Source organism: Vidua macroura, chromosome 3 (genome assembly GCF_024509145.1).
Source record: "Vidua macroura isolate BioBank_ID:100142 chromosome 3, ASM2450914v1, whole genome shotgun sequence".
In the NCBI taxonomy this organism is placed as follows: Eukaryota; Metazoa; Chordata; class Aves; order Passeriformes; family Viduidae; genus Vidua; species Vidua macroura.
In genome coordinates, this window is record NC_071573.1 from 8186659 (window position 1) to 8213789 (window position 27131).

General features: G+C 36.7%; 1 protein-coding gene across 1 annotated transcript in view; it reads left to right on the top strand.

The window, feature by feature from the left end:
• ESF1 (ESF1 nucleolar pre-rRNA processing protein homolog) overlaps window positions 1-25548 on the top strand; it is a 30061-nt gene extending 4513 nt beyond the window's left edge. Inside the window, exons 5-14 of the mRNA XM_053974376.1 lie at window positions 506-606; window positions 1761-1913; window positions 3327-3441; window positions 4395-4533; window positions 10228-10389; window positions 17487-17608; window positions 18770-18860; window positions 23516-23583; window positions 24258-24404; window positions 24556-25548. Coding sequence (XP_053830351.1) covers window positions 506-606; window positions 1761-1913; window positions 3327-3441; window positions 4395-4533; window positions 10228-10389; window positions 17487-17608; window positions 18770-18860; window positions 23516-23583; window positions 24258-24404; window positions 24556-24855 — 1398 coding nt within the window. The 3' untranslated portion in view covers window positions 24856-25548. The remainder of the gene's footprint in view (window positions 1-505; window positions 607-1760; window positions 1914-3326; window positions 3442-4394; window positions 4534-10227; window positions 10390-17486; window positions 17609-18769; window positions 18861-23515; window positions 23584-24257; window positions 24405-24555) is intronic.
• The last annotated feature ends 1583 nt before the right edge of the window (window positions 25549-27131 follow it).

Sequence of the window (27131 nt, forward strand, 5' to 3'; positions counted from 1 at the left end):
AGTTAGAGGCCAAAGCCATTAATTTCTTTTGTGTATGAGGTTGGCCCTCATTGCTGGTTTTCTCTAGTAGGAGGAGACTACATTTCCTTGATTAGTTTAATATTCAGTGGTCTGTATGGCAGACAACCCAACCTTAGACTGAAGACTCAGCCTTAGACCTTACTAATAAATTGGTTGTATTCTGGCCAGTTAAGTTATATTTTTCCATTATTAGTGTCTACCTCAGCTCTCAGAGAAATTTTAATCAGATACCTCTTTCTGAAAAGGGCCACAATGTACAATGAACAAAGTCAGGGTTCCTGTTGTTCTTCATCTGCCTCAAAATTCCTAGCAGGCAGTTTGGTTATTCTACTGTCTTTTCCATACTTTCCATCAGTTATGGAATTGATCCCTTTACTGATCCTAAATAAAAACTGTGAAGTGTAAAAGCCTGGAGAGATATTTTTTTCCTTAGTGTACATTACACCACAGTTAAAAACTTCGTTTTATGTTGTTGTATTTGTAGATTTATCCTTCAGAGTTTGGAAAAGAGAGATTGAAAGAGGAAGAACAAAAAGGACCTGTGGAACTGTTTGATCTTCCAGAGAATACCACAGAGGATGACGGGTATTAATTTTAATTTTGTCTTCAAATGACAGATATAATATGTTTAATTCTTAGTGGAAATCCCAATCAACTCCTTTTTTCAGGAGTTCATATGTGGAAGTGTCCTGTGGACACCTTAAGTTTTTAGTTTTGTTCAAAGGTTGTTTTACAACAGGCACTGGTTCATTATCAGTGCATGTAATAAATGCATGATGATGAAACTTGAGAAGTTGAGATTTGCTTTTTGATGTGAGTTCAAAATTTTATGATGTAGCTCATTGGAATAATCAATGGAACAAATGTGTGGTTAGCTTAAAAACCAGCATTTCTCCTCTACAAGTTGCCATTTGTGCAGTAAACTCCTTTTAGTGCTCACTGTCAAAATTCTTACCTGTGAATCAACAGGGACCTTAGTCCAAGAATTCCCAGACTGATATTTCTTGCATGTCACCAGCAACAGCCCTGGCCTCCTAGGCTGAGTTCCTCAGTTCTACCATTGTCCTGGCTTCTTCAGGCATGTCTTTTTTGCCTTTTTTTAGCTTTTGTTCAAGGTTTTGCTTTGATGTTTTTCCAGAATTTCCAGATGTTTGGCAGCCTGACTGGGGCCATATTTGTATAATGCATCCTGCTAGACTGCCCTGTATTTAGAAAATCTAGATGCTTCTAAAATAAGGGCAGATCCCATTGAAGATATTCTCTGGTGTGTCAGGAGAGTGTAAGGTGGATGTAGAGCATGTTCTGAGGTCACCTGCATTGTGTTCCTCAAGGTGCATCCTGAAGTGTTGGATTTACTGCTCAGTGGGCTTGAGAGCATCTGGAATCTGACACACAGAAATCCAGGTATCCTGGAGGTACCACCACAGTGATACCTGTGCCCTTCAGAATCACTGAACCTCATCCCTGTGACCTATCAGTGGAGTCATGTACAAATTTTACACTTAATAAAGCTGTCTGAAATGGTCTTTTTTCTTGAAGAAAACCCAATACTGGTGGAACTTCGTGCTGTTTAACATTTCGTCTTACAAGATTAGGAGAGTAGTTGATTGGCGCATGCTTTTAACGCATGTTTTTAATTTTAATAAAATTATAAAATTTTAATTTTGACTTAAAAGATATTGTGAGTAAAAAGCTGTTAAAGCCAGCTCACCTGACTGGTCTTTTCTCCACTTTTGCAGGATTTATAGGGAAAAACTGCGGGAGTACCAGTTTAAGCGACTGAAATACTTCTATGCAGTTGTAGAATGTGATTCTCCTGAAACAGCCAATAAAATTTATGAGGAATGTGATGGACTGGAATTTGAAAGTAGCTGTTCTTTCATAGACCTGAGGTAACTCCACTGGTGGTATTTTTGCACTTTGGGCCAGGGAGGGTGAATTAAAGGCACTTTATAATAATTCAGAGTAAACTATATTACTTTATTCTGTAACCAGAACGAGATATGAAGATAAATTGGGCATCCAGTGAGTTGTTAGGTTTCCCTTTGGTTTCTCTTCTTTTTAACCATTTTTATTGTAACATGGGAAGTTCAAGAGGATCTCTGCATAGAGTGTCTATTTTCAGATAAGCCAGATAAAAAGTTCTGATTACATCTTCAAGGTTTTGGTACAATTCAGTAAAGTGATAGGATTCAGAAAATTAAACTTTTTTCTTTTTCTCTCCCCAAGGATCCAGAAGTGGATCTTTTTTGTGATTCCTTACCACAGGGCAAGATTATTGCTGCTGTTGTCACAAAGCTGCAATAGATATGTTAGTCCTTGTGAATGAGCTGGATGCTCTGCTATTTTAAAAGTCATGTTTGGGAAAGAAAGGATTTAAAATTATGGTTTTGTTTATTGTTAGTATTTCCTTTTATTGCAAAAGCCCCCTTTCGTTCTAAGCAGAAAAGTTACTAAATCACAAAAAGTTGTGACAAAAGCCCTGTTTGTCTGCTGGAGCCTCTATTAGGACACCCTTGGAAGTCAGTGAAAGTTAAGGGGTTTTGCATTGAATCATATTCTAGAGAAACTCAATTAATTTGCTTTGAACCATTTTGGAGAAGTCATCTTTGCTAAGGGAACATGTAACTTTTCATCATTTTAAACACTGATAATGTTTTATAACAAACACAGTTGCTTGAAAATCTCCAATGATTTTCCTAATCTTCTGCTTTGTTAAATTTTAATGTTGAATACTGTTTATCAGATTACATTTGCAAAGATCTAAAAAAATCACAAGTAATTTCTCAAGTAGTATATCAAGGTTTTGGGTTTTATTTAAAGTAAGTTCTTCAATTGTTACTTTTTAACTTTTTTCCCTTACTAATTACAATTTTCAAGATGTACTAAACTTTCCTGAAAAGTTTGGAATTTCTTATTCATCTGTTTTCAAATCCTATTTTATTCACTTTTTTCTTTTTAATGTTTAATATTAAACTTTCTGAAAAGATCATTCTTAAAACAAAGAAAACCACCAAACAAACCACCTGTGACCCTATTTATACCAGACTGAAAATTGAAATACCTCCCAAAGGGCATGTTGTTATACACTGAAAACTTGTGGAACAGATCTGCAGAAGCCAGGCAATAAATCTTACATGTGTGGAGTACTTGTCCATATCTTTTGTTCCCTTTTCAGACTTACCCCCTTTTTATTTTAGCTAATTCTTTCATGCTGATGTACCATACTTAGGAAAGCTTATGCTGTTTATACTATGCAATTTCCCGGTGTATTTGAAGAATAACATGTTTTATTCGCCTTTAAGATTTATTCCAGATAATGTTACATTTGATGATAAGCCAAAAGATGTAGCCTCAGAAGTGAACATAGCTGCTTATAAGCCAAAGTACTTCACATCTGCTGCTATGGGAACATCAAAGGTATCTTTACAGTGTTTTTGTAATGCTTTTCTTATTTGTTTAGTTTTGCTGTCAGCTTATGAATGATATATGTACTGGGGAAAAGATTCCTGATTATCTCCACCATTTCAAAATAAAGACATCAAACATATTAAAAGATTTAAGCATGCTATGGACCTACAAGTTGCAACCCTGGTTTGGTATTTAAAGGAGATTGTGCTTCTCTTTTACAAATTCAATACTGTATTTTGACCTCATTATATCTCTGTGACAAGTTGCACATAAAATAACTTTGTTATTTACAGTTAAATTCTTTAATTTGCCTAAAATGGATGTTAGTATATAAATCAGTAAGAGTTTTTTTGGTAGTAATGCCAGGCTTCAACAGTTGCTTCCCCTCCTTGTAGCAATTAATTCCTACTCTGTCCTACTGAGAGCCAAAATTTCCATCTGGCCATGAAGTGAACCAGATTGGAGAAGTGATTAGTTGAGAAATAAGTACTTCTGTTAGATCGTTTTTCAGTCAGATCTGTTTCACGTTCTGGTTGAGGGTGCAGTTGCGCAAACACTTTCATTGTCTCCATTGCAGTCCGTGTGTGATTCCAGCAGTGAATTGCTGCTGGAAGAGGAAAAGAGAGGGGTTAGTGGCTGCTTCAACTCTAGTATCTGTTGCCACAAAGGAAATTCAGCTTACAGAGGTTTTGTCTTGTGGGACCTGCTGTTACAGAACCATTCAGTGCATGAGTTTTCTTCAGTTCTTCTTGTAGTTCCAACTCCTTAGAAATGTAGCATAAATTCCAAAATGTTATAATTAGATTCATGTTACAAAATGATTTATTATAGTGAGATATTGTAGAGAGCATTACTAACAGGTAATTGAATGGAAAGTATAAAATAATCTTCCCTAAAAAGACAATGTTACAGTCTTCAGTTTTAATGTTCCAGCTTCTACAACTGGCATTCTTTCTTTTAAGGTAGATATCACATGGGATGAGACAGATCATGAGAGAGTGACATCACTCAGCAGAACTTTCAACAAAGAGGAGCTTCTTGACATGGATTTTCAAGCTTATTTGGCTTCATCAAGTGAAGAAGAGGAGGAACAGCAGCAAGGTACTTTGGTAATAAATATTGTACACAAAGTGATTAGCTGCAGGGTTCTGAATACAAATTATTTACATATTTAAATGTCATATCTATAGCAAATACTTTGAGCGTCATCTTTTACAAGGACAATATTATATTTGTTTTATAATGATTGTACCCCTGAGCAGAATCTTTAAATAGTCCAGACTGGAAAGGACCTTAAAGACCATCTAGCTCCAATACCCTGCCATTGGCAGGGACACCTTCCACTGGACTACAGTAGCTGCTTTCTGAATAGGAGCTTGCACCTCTGAGTGGAAAATAATTTTCTTGCATTTTGATTCTCCTCCTACTCCTTTTTTTTTCTCTTTTTTCAGGGTATCTTGACATCTCTTTGTCAAGTTTGGCAATATCTGCTTTTAATCTGTTCATTTCTGAGATAAATTATAGGCCCATAGAACTTGAAATGTTTCCTTTTCAGAGGAAAGGTCCTAGTTTGAAATGCAAGGTGGATAATGACTAAATGAACAGGAACATATTTCAAATGCTTTTTGATTCACATACTTCTTAAGAATATAAAGAGAATTTCTTCTAACTTTGTAAGGTACATGAGTCTTCTGAATATGGTGCAGCAGTGTTTAAATTCCTGATTTAAATTGCTTGTTTTCAATCAAAAATTCATCCTGCTCTTAATATATACAGCCTAGATTACAAGGCAAATAAAATTTCATTAAGCCTTAATTAGGTCTTTCAAACAGATGTTAAAATTGATTTATACCACATTAAAGTAGGTTGCTGCAATCAGAGATGAGCTTGGAGCATGCAAAGAAACATTACAGATTCTTCTGGTTACAGAGTTGGGAAATCTTGTGGCAGCAAACTCATCTTGGCAGCAGTAATGTCCACTTGTGTCTTATCTTACATAAAAACTGCACTGTAATGCACTTTAGTTCCTCTAGCAATACTTAGTGAAGTCTATAAAGGGAACCAAGGGATACAGAGTAAAGCACATCTTCTCTCAGGTACAAGGCTACCAAGGTGCTAAAGATAAGCATCTGTGATAGAGTAGTGATGAAAGCAAATATTCATGTGAACAACACTTCAGGAATTTTTAAAGAGTAAAATTCCATTGCTGGGAAGGAAAAAGAAATGACCTTAAATAAGCTTACCACACTGATAAATTTTAAATCTGGAAATATCTAGATTCAAATGATGTTTTGAAAAGTAAGTTGCTAATAGAGGAATTATGTTGTCATGTCTTTAATATGTTCCTGACATTTTATCCATTCAGTTATGTGATACAAAACAGGATTCCATCTGTCAGGGTTCCATTTGGCAGAATTATGTGGTGCTATGCACAAATGGGAAAAATCAATGTCAGCTGCTTGAATTGAAATGTAGGAGTCTGATAAGGAGGAAGAAGTGTCCTGGACTTCAATTTATACTTTTCAAACTTACTAAAATATTTTATTTTTAAAAGGGTTTTTGTTGGTCTGTTCTAACATGTTTTTTTATGGAATTTTTCACCTTAAAATATGTGCATCATGAATGTTAGTATTACTGTTAAACAACAGTTCTGTAACATCAAGGATTTCAGTGACCTGGAATCTTGTGGTTCATAGCACAAAACTTGTCCTTTACGTAACTTCTGAATTTTGTGTTACTTGGGTACATTTATCCCAGTTAGGAAGTGTTTGTGGCATTCATCAAGTCCAGCCCATAATTGCTATTTTGACAATGTGGACCAGTGACTGAGTGTATGGCATTTTAAATATGCTTCAAATTAAGCATTATGGGGTTTATGTCTAAGCTTTTAATCTGTTTTTTTTTTTTAGTCTTTACAAGAGCAACATATTTTCTGCTGTTCTGCTTTGCACAGCACACAAATAGTGAAACAGACTCTATGATAAATACTTCTTTAGGACTTTTTTTAATTAGCTGGTCTTTATAGAAGCGTGGAATCACGCAATATCCTGAGTTGGAAGGGACACATGAGGATCATTGGGTCCAAGTTGTGACTCCACAAAGGGAAACCTAAAAGTTAAACCTGAGAGTTGTCCAAACACTGAACACCACCAGGCTTGTAGGAGCTTCCTGTAGATCCCTGCTCTCCTCAGTAGGAATCTGAGCAGGAAGCCCAGTCTCCTGTGGTATTTGACTTCCAGCATAAGACTCCACAAAGCCAGTAGGTCTTTTGTTTTGTGCTGCTGTCCTGATGCCAGAGGTGCACAAGTGCAATGAAAGGAAATGTAGTGGGAGGGAGGAATTTTTGTTTAAATAATGCTGCTAAATCTTATTTTCAATAATTAGGGTTAGATAGAATCAGACTAGTTATTAAATCTTTTTACAACTCTGAAAACCATTTGTTGCAATAACTCATGACCACATATATAAATTTAAATGCATATATAGCATTTTATAAGATAAGGTACAGCCTTTTTCTCTTAAAAATGAACAGTATCCACATGTGTTTATGTTTGCTAAAGCTATTACAGAAGGCTAAGAAGTGAAGGGTGACAGAAGTAGAACATGTGGTTATTTATTATTGTCTGTGGAAAGAAGCAGCAAGAGGGTTTAGCAGTTTATGAGTTGGCCAAGCCTGGGTGGAATTTCATGGGAATTTCAGAATGCAAATACCACAACCTGCTTATTTTCTTTCTGTGAAGCATCAGAAACTTGATATGACTGATGCAGATGTTGGATACTTTTCCAAAGCATGTTTGCAGGAACTCTTGGGTTGGGTTTGTTTTGTAATTAAAGGTGCTTGTAAGGCCAAGAAGGGTCATGTCAGCATTCCTCCTAGGAAGTTCATATAAACTGTTGGAGGTGTCCAGTAACATGAAGAGCACATCTCCCCGTGCTTTTGCAGGCCAGTGTGTCCCTACTCAGGACTGACTCTGATTGCCAGAGTGTTAGCCTTGCCTTAGGTCTGGCTGGCTCAGAGGCATGACTCTAGTGGTGCCAGCTCACCTCTGCACAGACAGGTGCTTGAAGGCTGCAGCTACAAAACTCACCTGGTTTGCAAGAGGAAGTTTAAAAACTGCACCCAGTGCACACCCCTCAATAGTTAGACTACACAGACCTGAAGGAAAATGCAAAAAAATCTAAGAAAATGCCATAATTAAATGTTTACCGTTCATTTACTGTTATCTGTCTGTTTGCATTCTCTTCTTCCAGTATCTCTTCTCCCTGAAAAATCTTACAAAAAGGCATCAACTCTGATAGGCTTTGAATAAACTTCTTCTTGTATTCTAAATTTTTCCATTTTTTTATTATCACTGGGATGAACTAATGGGATTTGCACAAATCCTTGTTCAGGAAGTGCTTAGAATATGGGGGAAAGGGATTAAACCCCAGTGTTTTCTTTGACATTATTTTCTAGCTCACAACTGACATCAACACATTTAATTTTTCATAGCATGCTGTAGTGCAAAAACCTCTACCTTAGGCTTGATTCTTGAGCACTGGAGTGTAAAGCTTTTTGGTTTTAATTCTCTAGGTCTACATGTATTGTACATATTTTGTTTTATATTTTTTATCTATCTGAATTTGAGTAACTACCCTGAATAAAATTGAGATATTTAGGGCAATTTTTAAGGTACTGATGACCCAAGTCAGTAGCTGAGTTTTCTGCTTTGCCATTACATCATGGAGAGAAAATTCCCCCCACCTTTAAAATAATTCAGCTTTGCAGCAGACCTCTTGTCAGATGTTATATCTGCTAAAAGTTTTCTACTGTCTTTAGTTTCTAAGGCTGAGGTTTTTAAAAAAAGGAATCATCTACTTAGCTATCGCAAGGTAATTTTAAACGAAGAACACAATCTCTTCACAGCCCTGTGATTACAAGAACATGATCTCAGCTAACTCAGCTGCCAGTCACTAATTTAATATATTGAACCTCTGCATTTGGTTATATTTGGTATTAATGTCATCTTCTAAAAACAAATTGTTGCATTGGAATGTTTCTGACTAGCGTCACTATTTGAACTTTCTTATTTTAAAATCCTTTAGCACTTCTATTACTACTTTCCTTTGAAAACAATAAGAATATGCTTGTATTTTATACTCTAAATTTCATCAGTTTTTGCCTTTTTCTCCTTCCCAGGTTGATTGTATTTCTCTTGCAGTGCAGCGGTTAATGCCCCAAAACTTTTTGGTTTGTGTGTTTTGTTCAAAAAGCCTTTGAACAAGCTGTTGGCAGAAAGCATTGCTGCCTTAATATCCATCAGAAAGTGGTTCCTGATGTTGTGCGATACAGCTTGATACTTGAAAGCCACTGACAAGGTTTTTTGAACTCTGAACAAACTTTGAGAACAAACTCAGCTCACTTTCCTTTCTTGCAGCTGTTGTCAAATGTGTGTTATTTGCTTACAGAATTATAAGCTCCTACAGTTCGTTTGAAGGCGATGTTGAACATTTGTTTTAAAACTGTTAGTTTTGACAGAAGAAATACAAGTTCTGTATTTGAGAATGACAATATGCATTGCCACTTAAATTTCTCCTAGCAAAACAAGTGAAAAATACAAACTGGTAGCCCCTTGCCTATCCAGGTTCTAGGGATCCTCTTTCAGCTTAAGGATTTTTTCAGTTCCCATGCAGTTCAACCTCTTCTTTCTCAGGACACTAGGAATAAGAAACAACCAAATGTCTTCTTTTTCTACTTGTCTTCAAAACAGAGTTGCCTTTTGCTTTCTGGATGAGCAGATGCTTCCCTCTTAGATCTCAGCTTCTGATGAGGAAAGTAGAAAAGCAGCTGCAGCTGACTTGTCCCCATGTGCCATGCAAAAGATGAGCTGGCAGGGAACGAACCCGGCCTGGCTGAACAGAGAGCTTTGGCTGGAACTTAGGAAAGAAAAATGAGGGTTTATGAACTTTGGAAGAAGGGGCAGGCAATTCAGGGGGACTAGGTTGTTGGGAGGTTATGCAGGGAGAAAATAAGGGTGACAGCCAAGCTAGAACTTAACCTGATTACTGCCGTGGAAGACAAAAATTGTCCATATAAATACATTTGCAGTAAGAGGAGAGCTAAGGAGGATCTCCATCCTTTACTGGATGTAGAGGGAAGCACTGTGACAAAGAATGAGTGAAAGACTGCAGTACTAATGCCTCCTTTGCCTCAGTCTTTAATAGTAATGCCAGTTCTCTGGTACCTGAACTGGGAGACAGGAACAGGGAGCAGAAAGAAGCCCCCTTAATACAAAGGGAAATGGTCAGTGATCTGCTACACCACGTAGAGACACAAAAGTCTGTGGGGCCAGATGGGATCTACCCAAGGGTACTGAGGGAGTTGGCAGATATCTTATGCTCTTAGCCACTTTCCATCATTTTTGAGCAGTCCTGGATAATCAAGGAGGTCACAGTTGACTGGAAGTTAGCAGATGTAATGCCCATCTACACAAAGGCCTGGAAGGGCTGGTTTTGGAGATTTACATTCTACTCTGCTGGAAAGGACTCTAAAAGTAATAATTCTAAAATATGGTGAGGGATGTTTGTCCAGTGAGTGATTTCCTTTAAAGGACAAATTGTCTTGTCTTTTCAGATACTATTTTAATTCATCTAAATAAGGGAATTCTTAAACTGGCTATTCTGTGGGGTAATAATAGATGAAAATATATTATCTTCTGGAAATAATGTGTATGTGTTAGGTTTATTTTGTAAAGATTAACTTCAGTTGCTCATTTTCATGAAGCTGTCTGTGATAACTTTGCTCTCTCCTCCTAGATGGTGATGTAGCTCATGAAATGGAAGATGACAAACCGAGGAAAAGCCAAAAAGATGATGAAGAGCAAATTGCCAAGTACAGAGAACTTTTGCAAAGTATCCAAGAAAAAGAGAAAAAGCAGGAAGAAAAGGATATAGGAATGGAGATTAAATGGGTTCCAGGTAGGGGGTTTTTTTGGTTTGTTTTTTTTTTTTTTCCTGCCTTGGCAGATATGCAATATTGGTCTGCTGACAGGGATATAGTGTAAGGTGCTGAATTTATAGTAGGAGAAACAAACCCTTTTTTTTTTTCCCATAAATTGAAATCCAGATTGTTTACAGTGAGGGAAACAGAAGAAATAACATGACTGAACTTAGTTCCTCAGCTGTAAGTTTCTCTTTATAGATCATTTTTTGCCAAGATTTTTTGTACTTGCTTTTTCAATTATCACTTTATAGATGTTTTTTAAGTAGAATTCATGTGTTTGCTATAGAGTCATAAAATATACTTACACTTTTAAAAATGAAAATCAGTATGTTTGGAAACATAGTGTATAAATAGAGGAGAGTGGTTTGGAAGTGTTGCTTGCATAATGCTAAAGATTTGGGGAAGAAAAGAGGAAGAAGACCTTCCAGTGAAACTGCTCTGGGAGAAAAAGCAAGGTACCAGGAATGGTTGGGGAACAGTGACATCCAGATTGACATCTGGAAATCAGTGAAAGGTAACTTCACCATGTAGCATCCCAGCACAGCTCATGTGGAGAGCCAAACATGAGTGTCTAATTCTCTTTTTCCTTTGTGACAAAAAACCACTCAGACTGAATGTTGTCTGTGAGGTGCAATGAGCCAGTTTAACAGCTCACTACATCCACAGAGAGAAAGGTTTGCACTGTGGCATCACCTTAATCCTGGCCCAGAGCTCATTCTGACTGTCTGTACCAGCCCTGGCACTTGGCAGGTGTCATGGTTTGACACTGGCACAATGCCAGTGCCCCCATGAAAATACACCCTCCCCAAATGAGTGCTGTGAGATGTGATCAGGAACAGAGAAGAGCAGGCTGAAGCTTAAAAACAAAGGAAAAAAACTTTATCAAGCTACTACTATAATAAAAGACACACACACAGTTCAGGATGAAAACCTTCCAAACCATTCCTCCTCCCCCCACCCAATTTCCACCAAAACACAGTGAGACACAACCGTGGACTCCTGATCAAGTTACCACCCTTCAGATAATCGTATAATTCAGATAATGCGTTCTTCGCTGACCGGAACAGAAGAGAAAGTTCCCCTGGCAGTTCTCTGCTTTTAACCCCCTGTGTTCTCAGAGGTGTGTCCAATGCCTTCAGTGGTCACTCCAAGTGTCAGTGTCCAAACCTGACTTCTGATTGGTTTGACCCCAACTTCCTGAGAAAATTCACTTCCCTGTCAAACCATGACAGTAAGTCTCTGCAAGTCTAATTTTGTTTGCTAAAATAACAGAACTAGTCTGGAAAAGAAAAAATCCGTATCTTTTCCCCTGAGTTGGCAAGCCAGATAGGCACATGTTCAGAGGGTTAAATGTGCAGCTGAAAGACTAGGGAAGTGTGACATTCCCTTCTTGGGAGCAGCAAGGTGCAACAGCTGTGGGACTGCAGCCTATGTCAGGACACAGCCCCGTTCTGTTACTGCATATAGCAAGACCAGACACATGCCAAAATCCAGGCCCTTCACTGCTGATGGATTAATCCCAGCTAGGAATGCATATCTAATGGTATGATTTATACCAATATTATTCTGAGTTGTAACTCAGGTAACTTCTGCTGAATAGAAGTTCTGCTCAGTTTGAAATATTCTGGTCTGTAGCGGTTCACTGAAATGGACTAAAGTGAAAGGAACAATTTTATTCCCATTTCTCATTGAGACCTGTATTCAAAAGGATACATGGGCATTATAAATTATGTGCTTTCAATCATGCTTTTATAATTCCAATAATTTCTGACATGAATTCTGTCAAAACCTTTTTGAAAAAGCACGTATCATGCAGCCAGGACAAGTGACCACTGACACAGTGTCGTACTCCATCTGTCCACAGCATGTCAGTACTTGCATTCACGATGTTGCTCACTCAGTATTTGATTCATTTTGTCACTGAGCATTCAAGGCTAAGGAGTTTTCATAGATAGGTAACTTTATAAGACTTCTACAGAGATTTGTTGTTGCCACCTTTCAGAGTGAAGGTGGAAACCACAGGTGAATCAATTGCTGCTAGGAGTGTGTTTTGTATTTATATATTTTTGTATTTAGATGTTGTTAAAGTAACTATTTTTTGAGTTGGTTTTTGTGTTGGTTTTGGAAAACACATTTGGAGGGTTTTTTGTTTATTATGCATTCTGTTTTGCAAAGAATTTTGCAAATTGTGTGAAAGAAGTCCTGTAAATTTAAAAAAAATTGAGCAACTTAATGTGGTAACATATTCACGAATCTAGAGCAAACCATTCATTTTAGGAGATGGAAAATTGTTTTAAGGGAGACCAAAAGAAACTCTTTAGCCTTGCTTGCCCTGAGAGAGCAAGAAGTTTTCTAAGAGGCTGTACCTTGCACGCTACATTTAGTAGCAATGGAGTATTAACTGTAGTAGAGATGGAATCCAGTTCCATGATGCATGGGCTCTCTGTTTCTTTGCAATGGAACTTTAGAAAATTGGATTTGTTGCATACTTATACCTAGTCCAACCCCTTCCCTACTGCACCTTCTTGTAGGACTCCTAGGGTTTTTGCTATGTCTTTATCTCTTTTGAGGGAGGGATGGTAAAAAAACCCAAATAACCAAACAAAAAACATACATTTGACTGATTTTGTCTAAATTTAGCTGGATGTCCATGCACAGGATCAGGTTTGTTCATATAATTTTAGGATCAATGTGCATGTGCACACAATGAATTTTACATGGATAGTTTATCGTATTTCATGTTAATTTAGCAACTATGATTTTACAGTATGTGTTAACATTTCCTCATTTCTTACCCTGAAAAATGAGAGGTTTGTTGAAGAGCAGAGGTTCTGGAAATCATAGAAGTGTTCACTTGCCTTTGTTAGAGACTGTTCCCCTCCACAAGGTCAGCAGTGCCACTTCTGGCTATTGACACCTGCAATATAGTTTTGTCCAAAACGCAAGTCGTAAAAGTGAAAATCAGTGTCTAAAGTTTGCTTTTGAGTCAAAAATTCAGCCATTACTTATTTCGGGCAGCATTTGGAGAAGAGGTCCTGCACACCCGAGGGGGATACTCTTTATATATGTTTTTTTGTATTGTGGAGCATAAGCAGCACATGTTGAACAGTAGTTTATAGCTCTGGCAATTTATACATGCTTGAGGCTATGCTTCCTTATGGGAGGGAGGATAGTTAGTTGTTACATTATTTTTTCTTGAACAAATGTGCTCTTTTAAATTTCAAAATAATTCATGTTTAGTTGGAGCATTCTAGGCATTCAAAAATAGTTTTTGTTGTATTCTCTGAAGCCTCCGTATTTTTTTTCAGAAAACTAGTTTATGTCTGTTGAAATATTTTTATTATCAAGTTCTGCCTTAATGTGCTTGACTTATTGCAAAATCTTTTTCCTGCACAAATGTTTAATACATGGAGGAATTACAACAGTTAAATCTAGGAAGTTTTTCAATTGAAAGGCAGATATTTGAATTAATTTAAAATTTTGAGTTTTGGCACAGTTATTTACACATGGTTATAGAAAGCATACTTTGTCAATGATTCAGTTATTCTTGAATCATAATTGTTTTAAATAAACCACAGTGCCAGCAAAAATAAATTAGATGTAGTTCCAACTCTCTTTGGCCTGTTTCTTCTAGGCACAAAATCAGCGTTATATTCAAGCATCCATCTGTTTTCTTAATCATATCTGATTTAAGCAACAATTACTATGAATCCTTATCCAGCTCCCAAAGCTCCCCTTAGAAAGTGAAAAGAGAGAAGACCACAACTGCATTTCTTGATGATATTCAGCCAAGTTTTTGGGGGCATTTTATGAACTTAAAAAGTTTTCCTTTGGGAAGAATGAGATGTAAATATTTAGCTAGGCTTAGAGCAAAAATTTCAGATTTGTTTTGGTGAGAAGCAGAATAGAAGGCTGGTGTCTGTAAAGTGCGTAGTAAAGCCCAACTGTAGTTAGAGATGATGTTGAGCACAGAAATGCTTGTATGAAGTATTTATCTCCATCTGGGTCATTGCTGAGTGTGTCCCCTTCCTGGAGTGGCCTCAGCTCCTGCAGCATGAAGCAGCATGTGCTGAGCTGTGTGGGGGCTCACACATGACAGCTGCTACGTGTGGTGGGTTCTCACAGGCACTTTTACTGCTTAGGAAGGCTTGGTTGACTTAACATATTTTATCTTTGGGGGTAACAAATACTAATGTTATCAGAATACTTCTATTTGCTGTTCCTTTCAGCTACCTGCTAAAAGGTGTTTCAGTTTTCTGGTGAGGCATTACATGCAAAATGAACTTGCTTGTTTAGGTTTCCTGAGAACAGAAATGTATCTTTCTAGCCTCTAATAACAGTGACAGTTGCAGGCTGTTGTACTTCCATTAGTTTTCAGAACTGAGTGTTTGGAGAAGTAAAAATTCTGCCTGCACCCATCCCTTGCTGTCCCCCCAGTGTGAACAGCAGTGTACTTAGGGTTGCTGTAGTATTTAACAACACATTTAATCCTTTAGCTGAAGTATGATTTCGTTGCATGCTAATATAGATGACATTTTCCCTCTCTTTTCTTGCCTTCTTTTGTGAAGATTAAATAAAACTATTGATTCATTAATTCTAAAAGAAAATTATATCAATAAGGGTATATAAGTTAGACCTTTCTATGGCCAGCTAATATTTCTACCTAAAGTAGACAGTTCCTTTCCCCTTCTGGAATCAAAATCTTTTTGACCACTTAAATACACTCTTATTCTCGGGAAGTGGTCTGGACAGTAGTTTCTAAGCATTCTAATCTGTGGAGAAACTCTAATGCCTTTCATGAGACTGCCAAATACCACAAGAAAGGGCTGGATTTTCCTCCCAAGTTCTTCAGTGCCAGATGGATCAAATGATTCAATTTTCCAGGCAAATAAATCAGAAATATTGTAACTTCCTTTCAGATTTTGGGTCTCTCTTTTGCTGGAGATGTGACGTATATTTTTTTTAATTCTGTATTTACTATCTTCAAAAGAGAATCTGCAAGATTGTTACCTGACCAGTAATTTTTTCCATAAAAGTACTACAAAGTGTTCAAAGTTATAGTGGTTCAGTTTCAAGGAAGCTGATGACTCTGCTTTCATGGACTTTGAAGATAAGTAAATATTTGTTCTTGATGTATGAGAGTTTCTTAATGGCATGTTTTTAGTTAATCTATGCAAAATCCTTCCTTTATCATGGCTCTGATTTGTTTGCTGGTTAAGTACTGGCCAATTTTTGTGGCTGTAACAGTTTGCCACTTACAGTTCATTCTGGTGCCTTTCCAGAGTAGTAGAAGGATCCTTTCTCTTGTTTTTGCTCCACTCTTTTCCTCCTACGATTCTATGGTTTAATATGATTTTATATCTTGTCCACATTTCGTATTTCAGACAAGTTGCAACCAGCTCCCCAGCCTTGGAATAATTTTTGGAGTGTCAATGAATGCTAAAACAGGGATTAGTGTTTGCAGTTTTTCAGCAAAATCTTCTGCGTGCTCTTCTGGGGATGGCTAGAACTGTCCATGAAAGCTGCCCTGTTTATTCAGTCATTGTTTTCAGTTCCTCCATACTGAGGAGAGCTGGAAGGAATGATGAGGAATGGGGACTTGGCAACTGAAGAATCTGGGAAAAAGAATGGGATCTAGTCTAGGACATCGGGAGAGGTCTGAGTATGCTTTCTAAGCAATAAAACTGGGATGAGGGGTGGGAGAGTAGGATGTAGTTAGGTCAGGGCTGGACTGGTGTGGCAGAAGAGAATGCTGAAGAGAGACCATTAGAAGTAGGACTGAGGAAGGGATAATAAATATCAGACTTGGAGAGTGAAGCAGAACAGGATTCCTACAAACCCCGAAGCAAATTCAGTCACGTTGTGGGAGACAATGTTACCTGTAGGATATCTGACTAATTTGTTACCAAAGTTAAAAAAAAGGTTTAGCGAATGAAGCAAGGAATTGCAAGTAGGAGAAAAATACTTCATTGCCCAGGCTGTTACCTCCTACTCCTTGATTCTGTTTCTTCCAGTGAATTGTGCTCCAGTGTATTGCAAGGCAAGTCACTTGATCTCCTTAGATCATGAAATTTTGTTTTTGTAAGCACCCATCTTCTGAAGAGTGGGCTGAATGTTTATGAGGTGCATCTGAAATCCGTTTTCATCCTCATAACATCCAAGTGCTCTGTGATGCAATGAATTTTAGGACAGTATTCTTGATGTATATGGAACTTTTTACCAAAATTAGAAGTTTGCTTTTAAATGAAGTGCATATTTTGGATTTAAGTATTCTACATGTACAATGGGAATGCTTCAGTTATTAAATGGATTTATTTTTAAGGTGATGTTCTTACATCATTGAATACTCTAATGATGCATATTTATAGAAACCTTCATTCTGTTCTATTTACAAAAAGGTTAAAGGTTAGGACACACTTTTCTATGCAGATGAAAGTACTGGGCATGGAAACAGTGGATGTCTGTGCTAAATTATGGAATTTAATGTAAACCTAATTCACACATCCAAACTCCACTGTCCTAATTCACATATCCAAACTTAACTGTCTGATCCTGTTAGGCCAAAATTATTAAGAGCCAGACGTGTTGTACTTTGGAGTTTACTTTTCTAGAATGAAAAATAGAGTGTTCAGCAGAGATCCTCCAGCATTTTCAGAGTATTGCCACAGAGGCAAAGTTTCAGCAATGTAACTAATTCAGAATCTTAACTAATGATAGCGTGGTACATTAAACATAAGGGCTCTGTGTGTGTCTGTTGGTTTTGTTTTGTGCACAATTGAATGTCTGGAGAAGAGACCTTTCTGAGGAACAGCAGGAGTGTTGGGGGTCAGATACCACATAGCAAACACTTCTTCTGATTCTTGTACAGTTTTTACTGAAGGGATGTTTTATTTGGAAAAACACATCCTGTAAAGCAATCTTCTTTATAAAGATGGGTTTTTAAGCAATATTTATGTTGCTTCCACAGACTTGTTGAATAAAAGCTAGATAGCTCTTATGCAAAGGAGAAAACAGTTTATTAAAAAATTCAGATTCATCACATTTTTTAAATTTACTATGGCTTTTTTCCTAGGCCTCAAAGAAAGTGCTGAAGAAATGGTCAAAAACAGGTTGGAGGGAAAGGATAACCTGACTCCATGGCAAAAATATCTAGAGAAGAAGAAAGAAAAAAGAATTCTTAAGAAAAAGAGAAAGGTAATGTTTATATTGGCCATTTGAGGGGGAGTTGTTGTTTATTTTCTTATTTGTTGTTAAGGTTTGTTTCAGATAAACAAAATAAATTGTCCAGCTGCCAGTGCTATTTTAAGGTTAGAATATGCGGTGGTCACTCATGTGGAAGTACTGGGAGTACTTGATCAAACCTACAGAGGAAAAGGATATTCAGCATACTTCTGACCATACATATGCTTACACAAAGCATCTTTTATCTACTTGTGCTGCTGTAAAGATAAATTAGTCCTAATAATAATTGGCTGTAATTTACATTTTTAATGCATTAGAAGCATCTTTTTGCTACTGTGTGCATATCAATTCAAAGTTGTTATGACAATGATAATTGTAGTTGTTATGACAATGATAATTTGGAAATTTTGAGGCTAAAATAATACAGACTTGTTTACCAAACCTGTAATAGCAAAGAATTAATAGCTGCAAAGAACTATTCAAATTCCAAATTTCAAGACAAAAAATAAAAAGCATGTTGCATGCAGAATGTAGATTCTCTGAAGTCTTACTCCCAGTGTAACTCACATTGCTGAATTACACTTCTAAGACTAAACTCTACACCTTGAGTTACTCTGTGCCTGTCAGTTAATTTTAACTGGCACTTGACAAGTAACTTCTTTAAGTTGATAAGCGCTCAAAATGGAGAAAGCAGCAGTGTTAGTAGCAGAGCAACTTTGTCTAGCTTAACATGCTAGACAATAAATTAAGTCAAGGAGCAAGGTGTATGGCACATTACTACCAGAAAGAAAATTTGTTCTTTTAAATCTGAACTCCAGCTTTTTGAAATCTGCAGCACAAAGTGAACTTTCTTACTCAAATTTGTCCCCAAGCATAAAGTAAGGACGTAACAGTACTGATCCTGTAATTTTGTTGGAATGGTTGTCTGATGCATCACAGTTTGGGGATATGCCTGAGAAAATGTATGAAAGAGGGTTGAAATTGTTGATTTGTCTTTACTATCAACTTTTACTGTGCTGTGGATTTTTGATGTTCCATGTACAGTATTTCAGTTTTCATCTTCATAGCTACTAACAGAACATCTCATTCCAGTGAAACTTAAATAGTTGATTGATTGAAATAGTGTTGAAATAATCAAATGTTGATTGAAATAATGTTTGTGCTTTGTTACAGGCTGCTGCTGAGAGAGAAGAGAGTGAAGATGAACTTCCACCTGACGTTGATCTCAATGATCCCTATTTTGCCGAAGAATTTGAGAAAACAGGTCAGTCAAGACAGGCAACTTCTAGAGTAAATCTGCCCTTTTGTTAAATACTGAGTTTCCAAAACAAAGTCAGGCTGGACTGAACACAGAGATAGAATGTTCAGAATTAAATTAAGTCGGTGTTATTTGCCTAAAATTGCTATTCCTGTAAAATTACGCATATTGTAATATATGGAATGGTACGGAATATTCTCTTGGCTTTCACCAGAGACCATTAGTTATCCAGTTTCTGGGGATGGCTGTTAAAAACAAGCTGCTCCCCTAAGTATTCCAGAGAAAAGAATGCTTCCACTGCTTTTGAAGTCTTTTTATTTAAAAAGAGACAAATCTATATGGGTCACTTTGAAGCTTGGGTCAATTACAAAAATGTCAAATGTTTTTGCATCATAAACAAAGTTGTCTTTGAGAAGAAATCACTTTTCTCTTAGTTTGATACACGTTTTTACTGGAGTACTCTTGGCTGCTTAGAAACCCCAGTAGAGAAATGTAATATTTTAGAAAATAACTTGCCCAATTTAGATTTTTAGGATACCTTTTTTACAAACTTTTTATTCTGATGTTTAAATTAGCTTTTGCCATGGTAACAGCAAATTTATTTTGAGTGATTTTGCTGAGTAAAATCAATAAAGGTAAGTTTCTGATGTTCCATACTTTTGGGAGCCACATCCTAAGGGTGGCTCATGTTGCTGTATATTAAAAGAAGAAAAATGACATAAAAACAAAAGGAAGAAAACAAACATAAAGAAGATAGCAACTGATTTACTCAATATTGCCAGTCTGTTGTTTGGTTGGGGGTCTTTTAAGCATAGTAGTGCAGATCCAAGTTCCATTTAAAAAGGGTAAGTTGCTTTTAATTTTATACTTGCCAGCACAGGCTTCTGTCCTGAATGTTAAAATCTATCCTAGGATAAAATAAATAACTAACCCCCCAAATATGGATGATTTTGTACTTAATAATCTGAAATACAGAACAGTAGAGTGAGTCCTGTCCATGTTTTAGAGAAAAACACCACAGTCCAAAGTGTCATGCAGTGCTGTTTTCTGCCATACTTTCTGGGTGGCTTGTGTATAGGTTGAAGTAATTAATTGTAAAGATAACCATTCCTTTCACCAAATTGTTTATTTTTTCTTTAATAGCAAGATTACCTATGTACTCTCATATGATGTGTGATGTTCTCTGTGAAATCTCTGAAAAAATGTTTGCTTCTGCATTATGTGAGAAGTTGTGTCCTAAAGGGGCTCGGCAGAGAATGAGCTTATCTGCACATTTTTAAACCTTGTCCATAACATAGAGAATAGCCTTTAACGTTTGTGGAGTCTTTGAGGATAGTTAAATACACATAAAAGTTAAGAAAGTGAAGCTTTTGTCTTCAAGATTACTGATAATTACTGAGATACAGGAGAAAAGCAGGACGTGGTTAGCCCTGGAGAAGTTCTAAAGGGACAGTACAGTGGCTGGCTGTGAGCCAGTTTACATTTTAATGGTAATTACACAGCACAGCTTTGGCGTTCACCAAGTTTACCCAGAACAGCCTCTGTTTCATAGTTGGGGTTGCTTTTAAGCACAGCTTATCCAGTGAGGGAGAATAGGTTACAGTCATCTTTGAACTTGGCTGTAATTCTGCCAACTTTGTATTTAGGATACAGGCAACTTAAATGACCATCATTTTTCACAAGCGTTCCACAATTCCCCTGGAAGATTGAAATTTCACCCTTAAATTGACTGTCAGATTATTTTAGATTATGCTGAAAAAGCGTATGGCAGGGTTTATTTGCAGACTTATGTGGACCGGTGCAGAAACTGAGGATGCAGTAGTGCTGGATTCGTTTGTTGGCTGTAACATGCATGGGTCTTGTGTAGCTTGGTTTCTGTCAAGCTGAGGCAATTGAAGGGAAGCGAGAGTGAAAGGAGATGCTAGACCAAGGGCCTAAAAACTCTGAGTGCTGTGAAAGGAAAACTGGAATTTATGGGAAGTCCACTGAAGCATATGTTCCTCAAGTATGTCTTTGTTCCTGATAAGCAGGCAATGATTCTTACACTGTGGATGCTTGGGAGAGGCAAGGTAGAACAAATTCTTTGTGCCTGCTGTGCCCAAGAGCTGTCTGTGTAGGGTTCATGGCAGTACTTGTTTTGCACAGTTTTCATGTGACTTTTTAATAGTACCACAGACTAAAATGTCAGATGCTGCAGATACATGAGCCTTGATGATCCATTCTAGAAGCTTGACTCTAGTTTCATATTGTGAAGAAAAAAAAAAAGTCACTTTCATTTTACACTGATGCCCATACTGTTTCAAAAAGCCTTGCAAGACTTGGGTTTGGGTTTGTCAGTTTCACTGTTACTGCATCAGCTTCTGTGGGATCTTAGTAAAGGGAGACAAAATGACTCTTGCAGCTTAAACTGTTGAAAAATTAATGGCTAAATAGTGTAATTGCTTATTAACATGAGACCAAGGTCCTGCTTTTGGGGATCACTGAACAGTTTCAGAACACATTAGACTATTAAACATAGTTTCTGTTGAACCTTTGAGGAATTCTCCACACATTATTGTAACTCCTGTTAGTTCCAAACCATTAGATGCCTTCTCATGATCTAATTTATGATATATGTAGGAACTGATGGCTCTTTAAAGCTGGAAGGGAGCAGTATGAGTGCAAGGACCTACGAGCTTAACAATAGAATCAGAGTATAGCTGTAGAACCTGTACTTGAAAGATAAAGTAGATGAAAATATTCATTTACCACGTGTCTTTGCAAGGCTTTTGAGACTGACTCAAGTTTCTGAATAAGGCAGAGGTCTTGTGAGAGGAGTTTTTGATTTGGGGTCAGTTTCTGTATCTGAAGTCCCAAAGGTAAGATTAGCTTTTACTGGCAGCTGGAAAGTTGTTGATGTGCAAAGTTAATGTTGCAAACAAAATTCTTGAGCTGAGAAAGAGTTGAATGGCAGCTTGAGTGGGAATTACAGCAGAAACTGGACAGTCCTTATACTGGCTGGCAGCAGCTACCAATTAGTTCTGCAGCACACTGAAGTGTCTTCTGCTGTAGGTGGGACAAATCTGATTGAAGGATGGCAGTGGGGATGAAGTGCTAGGAAAAATCTGATGGATTGCAATCAGTTTGCCATAAGCGTGCAACAAGTGTGTGTGGTGGGGCTAGCAGAATGTATGTGGGAAGAGGGACTGCAGCAGGAATATGTTAATAATACAGAAAATGATGCATTTGTGAATTTTCAAGCAGAACCATTTTCAGTATGATACAAATTTTTGAGTCCCAAGGGTGATTTTAAGTTCCAAGCTGGTTTTACTAGCTGCATAGTGTCAAAAGAAATAAAGGGTTTACTAATTTATTTATTTTCATGGAGAAGAGGTCAGTTTGATACCAGCTCCTTGTTCAGCCCCATCTGCATCCACAGAATACTCTGAAGGCATAAGCATCACTGCTGTGATTGCCCATAGAGTAAAAGAGGAGGGAAGGTGACTTGAATTACTTTCCTTTGGGAAAAAGAAAGAAAAGAAGCTTCTCATATAATTGTCTCCAATTTTATCTCTGTGCTCCTTTTCTGTAGTTTAGCCACTTCTAAAAGATAGAAAGATTCCATAGTTGTTGAAGGCCTACAGAAGACATTTATTTCTCCCTTCTACACATTAACTTAAATTGTGTCGTTTAGGTAACAATATCATATCTGAATCAGCTTTTCCTGCACATTATCTGGAACTACTAAATCAATAGTTTAGTTTTTCAGCTGATGACATTGTGCATCAGGATAGTTTATTTTTTCACAGTGGTGGTTTGTTTCTTCTGGAAATCCATTTCCAGTTTGGAATCCGTGTACAAATAGTCAAGGGAATAGTCAAGGCAGAAAAAAACCTTTCTCAAGAAATACATCTTCTTCCAAAGTATCCTTAGTGATATAACTTGACATGTGTCTGGCATGTCTGTATTTCTAGTCTGAGTACAAACCTGTCCGAACAAAATGAAGCCAAGTATCTTCCTTAAGAGTACCCCCAGTGGACTGCAGTAAATTGCCTGGGAATGTCATCCTAGCCTCAAAGGCCAGAGTGTGTGGTTCGGGTCAGGAAATCTTCTGCTTTTCCTGCTTTTTCTTGATCAAAATCTACAGGCATTCCAAAAAAAAAAAAAATTTGATTTAGTAGGATTTATAAACAGGTCTGTTTTCATTAGAAGTTAGGTTTGACTAACGTCTTACGCTATTACTGATCACTATATCTGTCATTATCAGCACTGTATATCTGAATGCTAAGGGAGTAGGAGAGCTTCCTCAGAACAATATTCAGTCTGAGCAGAGTCAATCATATTTTAATTTCCACTAGAAAATGCCCTGGGATGTCATGGGTTTGCCTGCACTATTATGATACTTCTCTTTACTGCTCTATGAAAAATACAGTAAAACCATGGTTTTGACTTACTGATGCCATTTGAATGTTGCTGCCTCCTTAAACTGAACAACTATTCAGTGGATTTTTATTGCTTTAAGCGTTCCTGGTTTTTATTAACTTTGCAGCCTTTTTCCACATCCGACATTCAAATACTGAGTGCAAGAAAATGAGATGTACTTAGAAGTTCTAGCTGTAGGTAAATTATGCCCTCATGCATAAGCTTGGATAAATATGTTCATGCCCTGTATTTGCACTTAGGTTTAAAGAAGAAGCCAGAATCAGTAGAAAGTACCTCAGAAGATGAGGACGAAGTTGAAAAGCAGAAGGTAAAGTGGTGTAAAATGTTGCATTGTATGAATTCTACAAGTATTTAGTATGTGTTTGTGAGCGGAACTGCAGAATTCCATAGGATAGCAGTAGAATAAAACTATACAATTTTAATAGTGAGAGCTTTTGAAACTAAAACCAAGAAGAAGTTTGTGTGTTGGGCAGTGCCAAGTTTTTATTTTTTAACGTCAGTATTGTATGAAACGTTTGTAAGTTCAAACCTTGTCCTATATATTTTTCTCCTTGAAGAGTGAGTTAATTGCTATTTTGTGTTTTCTTTTCATCCTTTCTCAGAACAAGTTAACTAAAGGAATTACTTATATCCAGATATGTTCGTTTTTATTTTGCTATATGAATATCAGTATTAAATTGTATCCTCTAGTTATTTCTAAGCTGTGGTGTAAAATTTTCAGATGAGATTTTTACTGTGTTTGAAAATTGAATGTGCATATTTGCATTCATTTTACATCTAATAAGAAGGAAATCACTTTGTATTAATACTACACCTCAAAATGTTAAAAGAACGTTTTTATGGATTAAATAATACTGCCCTGATGACCCTATTTCAACTTATTTAAACAAATGTAGACTCATACAGGCTTTATTAATGAGATGCTGAATTTTTTCATAGAAAACTTTCATTGTGTACATGGACTTCCTTATTTTGTAACAGGCTGAAATGGCCCTACTGATGATGGATGATGAGGGTGACACCAGAAAACATTTTAATTATAAAAAGATTATAGAACAACAGAATTTGAGCAAGAAGAAAAAGAAAATTCTTATGAAAAAGAAAGAATTACTAGAAGATGACTTCCAGGTAATTGTGTATTTCTTGACTTTGTGACAGGAGCAGTTCCAGGAATCTCATGAACTGTGACTTCTGAAGCAGTTCATCTTTTATTTGGCTTAAAAGCTTTGCTGTCATGGGAAAAGTTTACCTAAAATAAATGTTTCTTTTCTCACTTCAGGTAGATGTTGCTGATACAAGATTCCAAGCCATGTTTACTTCTCCCCTGTTTAATTTGGATCCTTCAGATCCAAATTTCAAAAAGACAAAAGCAGTAGAAAAGATCCTGGAAGAGAAAGCTCGCCGAAGAGAAGAAAAGGAGCAAGATATCAAGGAGGCAAACAAGGGCCTGGAGAACAAGATGGCAAAGAAAGGAGAGGTTGCCAAGAAAGCCATAAATCCTGCCCTATCAATGCTAATAAAGTCGGTCAAACATAAAACTGAAGAGTTTCAGGCACGGAAAAAGCAGAAATTCAAATAATTGAACTTTTTACTGTTTTTACTCAGCCTTTACTTTAGTACAAGCCCTGCTAACTGGAGACATCTGTTAAAGTTATTGTGGCCTGCTCTAATCCCTGTCCACCTAAAATGTCTTGAAAATTCATTTAACTATGTTGGTGAATTGTGAACTGTTCAGAGTAATAATCACTCTTTTCTTATGCCACAACAAATACTGTTTTGCATATATGTAAGGACCTTATGGTTTTGGGATGGTTTGTTTTGTATCATCTCTTTAAAATAATAGAAGCGCTGAAAATGGCTAAAAACATCATAATTATGGGTTTATTTATAAATAATAAAAACCGTTCTGCAGAGGTTTATTACTGAAACTAACTGGTTTTAAAGTTTTTAATCCCACAGAAGTCTGTAAAACATACCTCTCCTGATAAAGAAGGTAATAATATAACTATAAATGGAAGAAATTTTGTATACAAGTTTTTCGTAGATTTTTAAAAGATTGCATAAATGCTTTATTCATTTCTCCTTTAAATACTTGAAGGTCATGGAACTAATTCGTGGAAATATTGCCATTTAGAAGTGTTTAATTAGCATACTTTGGAAATAAATATTTTAAATTGACCCAAAAGAGTTTTGGGTACTAGCTATGGTTTTTTCTTTAATGCCTAAATGAAATAACATCAAAATAAACTTTTTGCTATTGTTATTACATTTCCATGAATATGATACTTATACAAAGTTTTCCAGCATTGCAAGTGTTAAAAAAAAGGGGGGATTGGAAGGGGAAAGGAAAAACATCAAAGGCAAATCTAGATGATACAATTTTAGAAAACATGTTGTTTGGCCATGTTAGTGTTGGTGATGAAGGTATCAAAGGTGCAGGGAGAATACAGTAAGTAGAAAATGATCACTCTTCCCTGGAGTATGGCCATTGATTAAGGTTGGGTGTCAGTTGGGGTGTTGGGATTTTTTCAAAGGTTTGCTGTATCAGCTATAATGGAAATACAACATGGCATTACAAGAAACACGGAAAACTTTAGAAACAAGGAGTTGTAAGGTAATTTTCCATTTTAAATACATTTTTAATTTCTAAAATGTTCTACTAATCTAAACAAAGACTTCTATGAATCAGAGATTAAACTATTTATAATCAAAGCCAGTGTTTATAGCAAGTAAATTTATCTCAGTATGTAAATGAGATAAGAGAGCTGGATTAGCACATGGGAGGCTGTAGAGTGAGCAAAGCAGTCAAAGATATTAAGGAACATAATATACAAATACAGGTGGAGATGGATTTTACAAGAGTGCTTTGCAATGATGTGCCTATGGAATACTTGGAGAGTGTTTTAAATGTAATTACTCTTCATAAACATTTGAACATCTTCAGAGTTACTTTTTTTTTAATACTGGGTCCATTGAGAGTCTCCCATAATTTTGTTTAGTCATTTGTATGGAAAACAGATTTGTTGGGAAATGAAAGGCAACAACAAACTGCACTGTCTCTTGAATCCTCTAACCCTGCTGAGTTCTACCAAACACTTCTGTGTTAACGGTGCTTTTCTTTTCAGCTTGGTGCTTTTATGGCTGGAAATCACCGTGGAATCAGTAGATCTCTGCTCCTGCAGATTGCCCAGATACGCTGAGTGACTCACTGGTACAGAACTGCACCAGAACTTCTGTACTCCTGCAATGCCTCTGTCCTTGACATGAACTTTGCTGGAGGAGTAATTTGAAAAATCTGGTTATAAAATTTAAAAGTCACAAATTGTGAGGATTTCTTATTGAAATTAGATGATACAAATTATGTCTTCACATGGACATATGCTGGCTACTTTCTCCTATTAGGAAACCTTGCCTCTACTTGGATGTCATAGACAAAATGCATGGAAAGGTGAATGCAGACTTCATAGTGATTTTAAACATTGGTTTAAATAATTATTTTGTTGTACAGAATTGTGTATTGGGTATCCTGTAAATGCTTAATGTATGATCATTTTATGTAATCAGAAGTTTTTGTTGTTGGTTTTGTTTTCAAGTTACTGAGTGCTGAGGGGGCATCTTAGTTGGGAAAAACTGGAGAACTTCAGGATCTGTCCTAGCATGCACCTTAGATGAGAATTTTTTTGATTGTTTATAAAATGATTAGCTCTAAAATGGCTTTTTCCCCTTAAAAACAAGGTTTAATTGCTAATTAGTAATTCGAATCACATTATCTAATCTCCATGATTCCAGATCAATGTAAGCAAAATCTGACATGCTGTCTTGTGTCTCCAGCAGAAGCATATATTGAAAATCTGG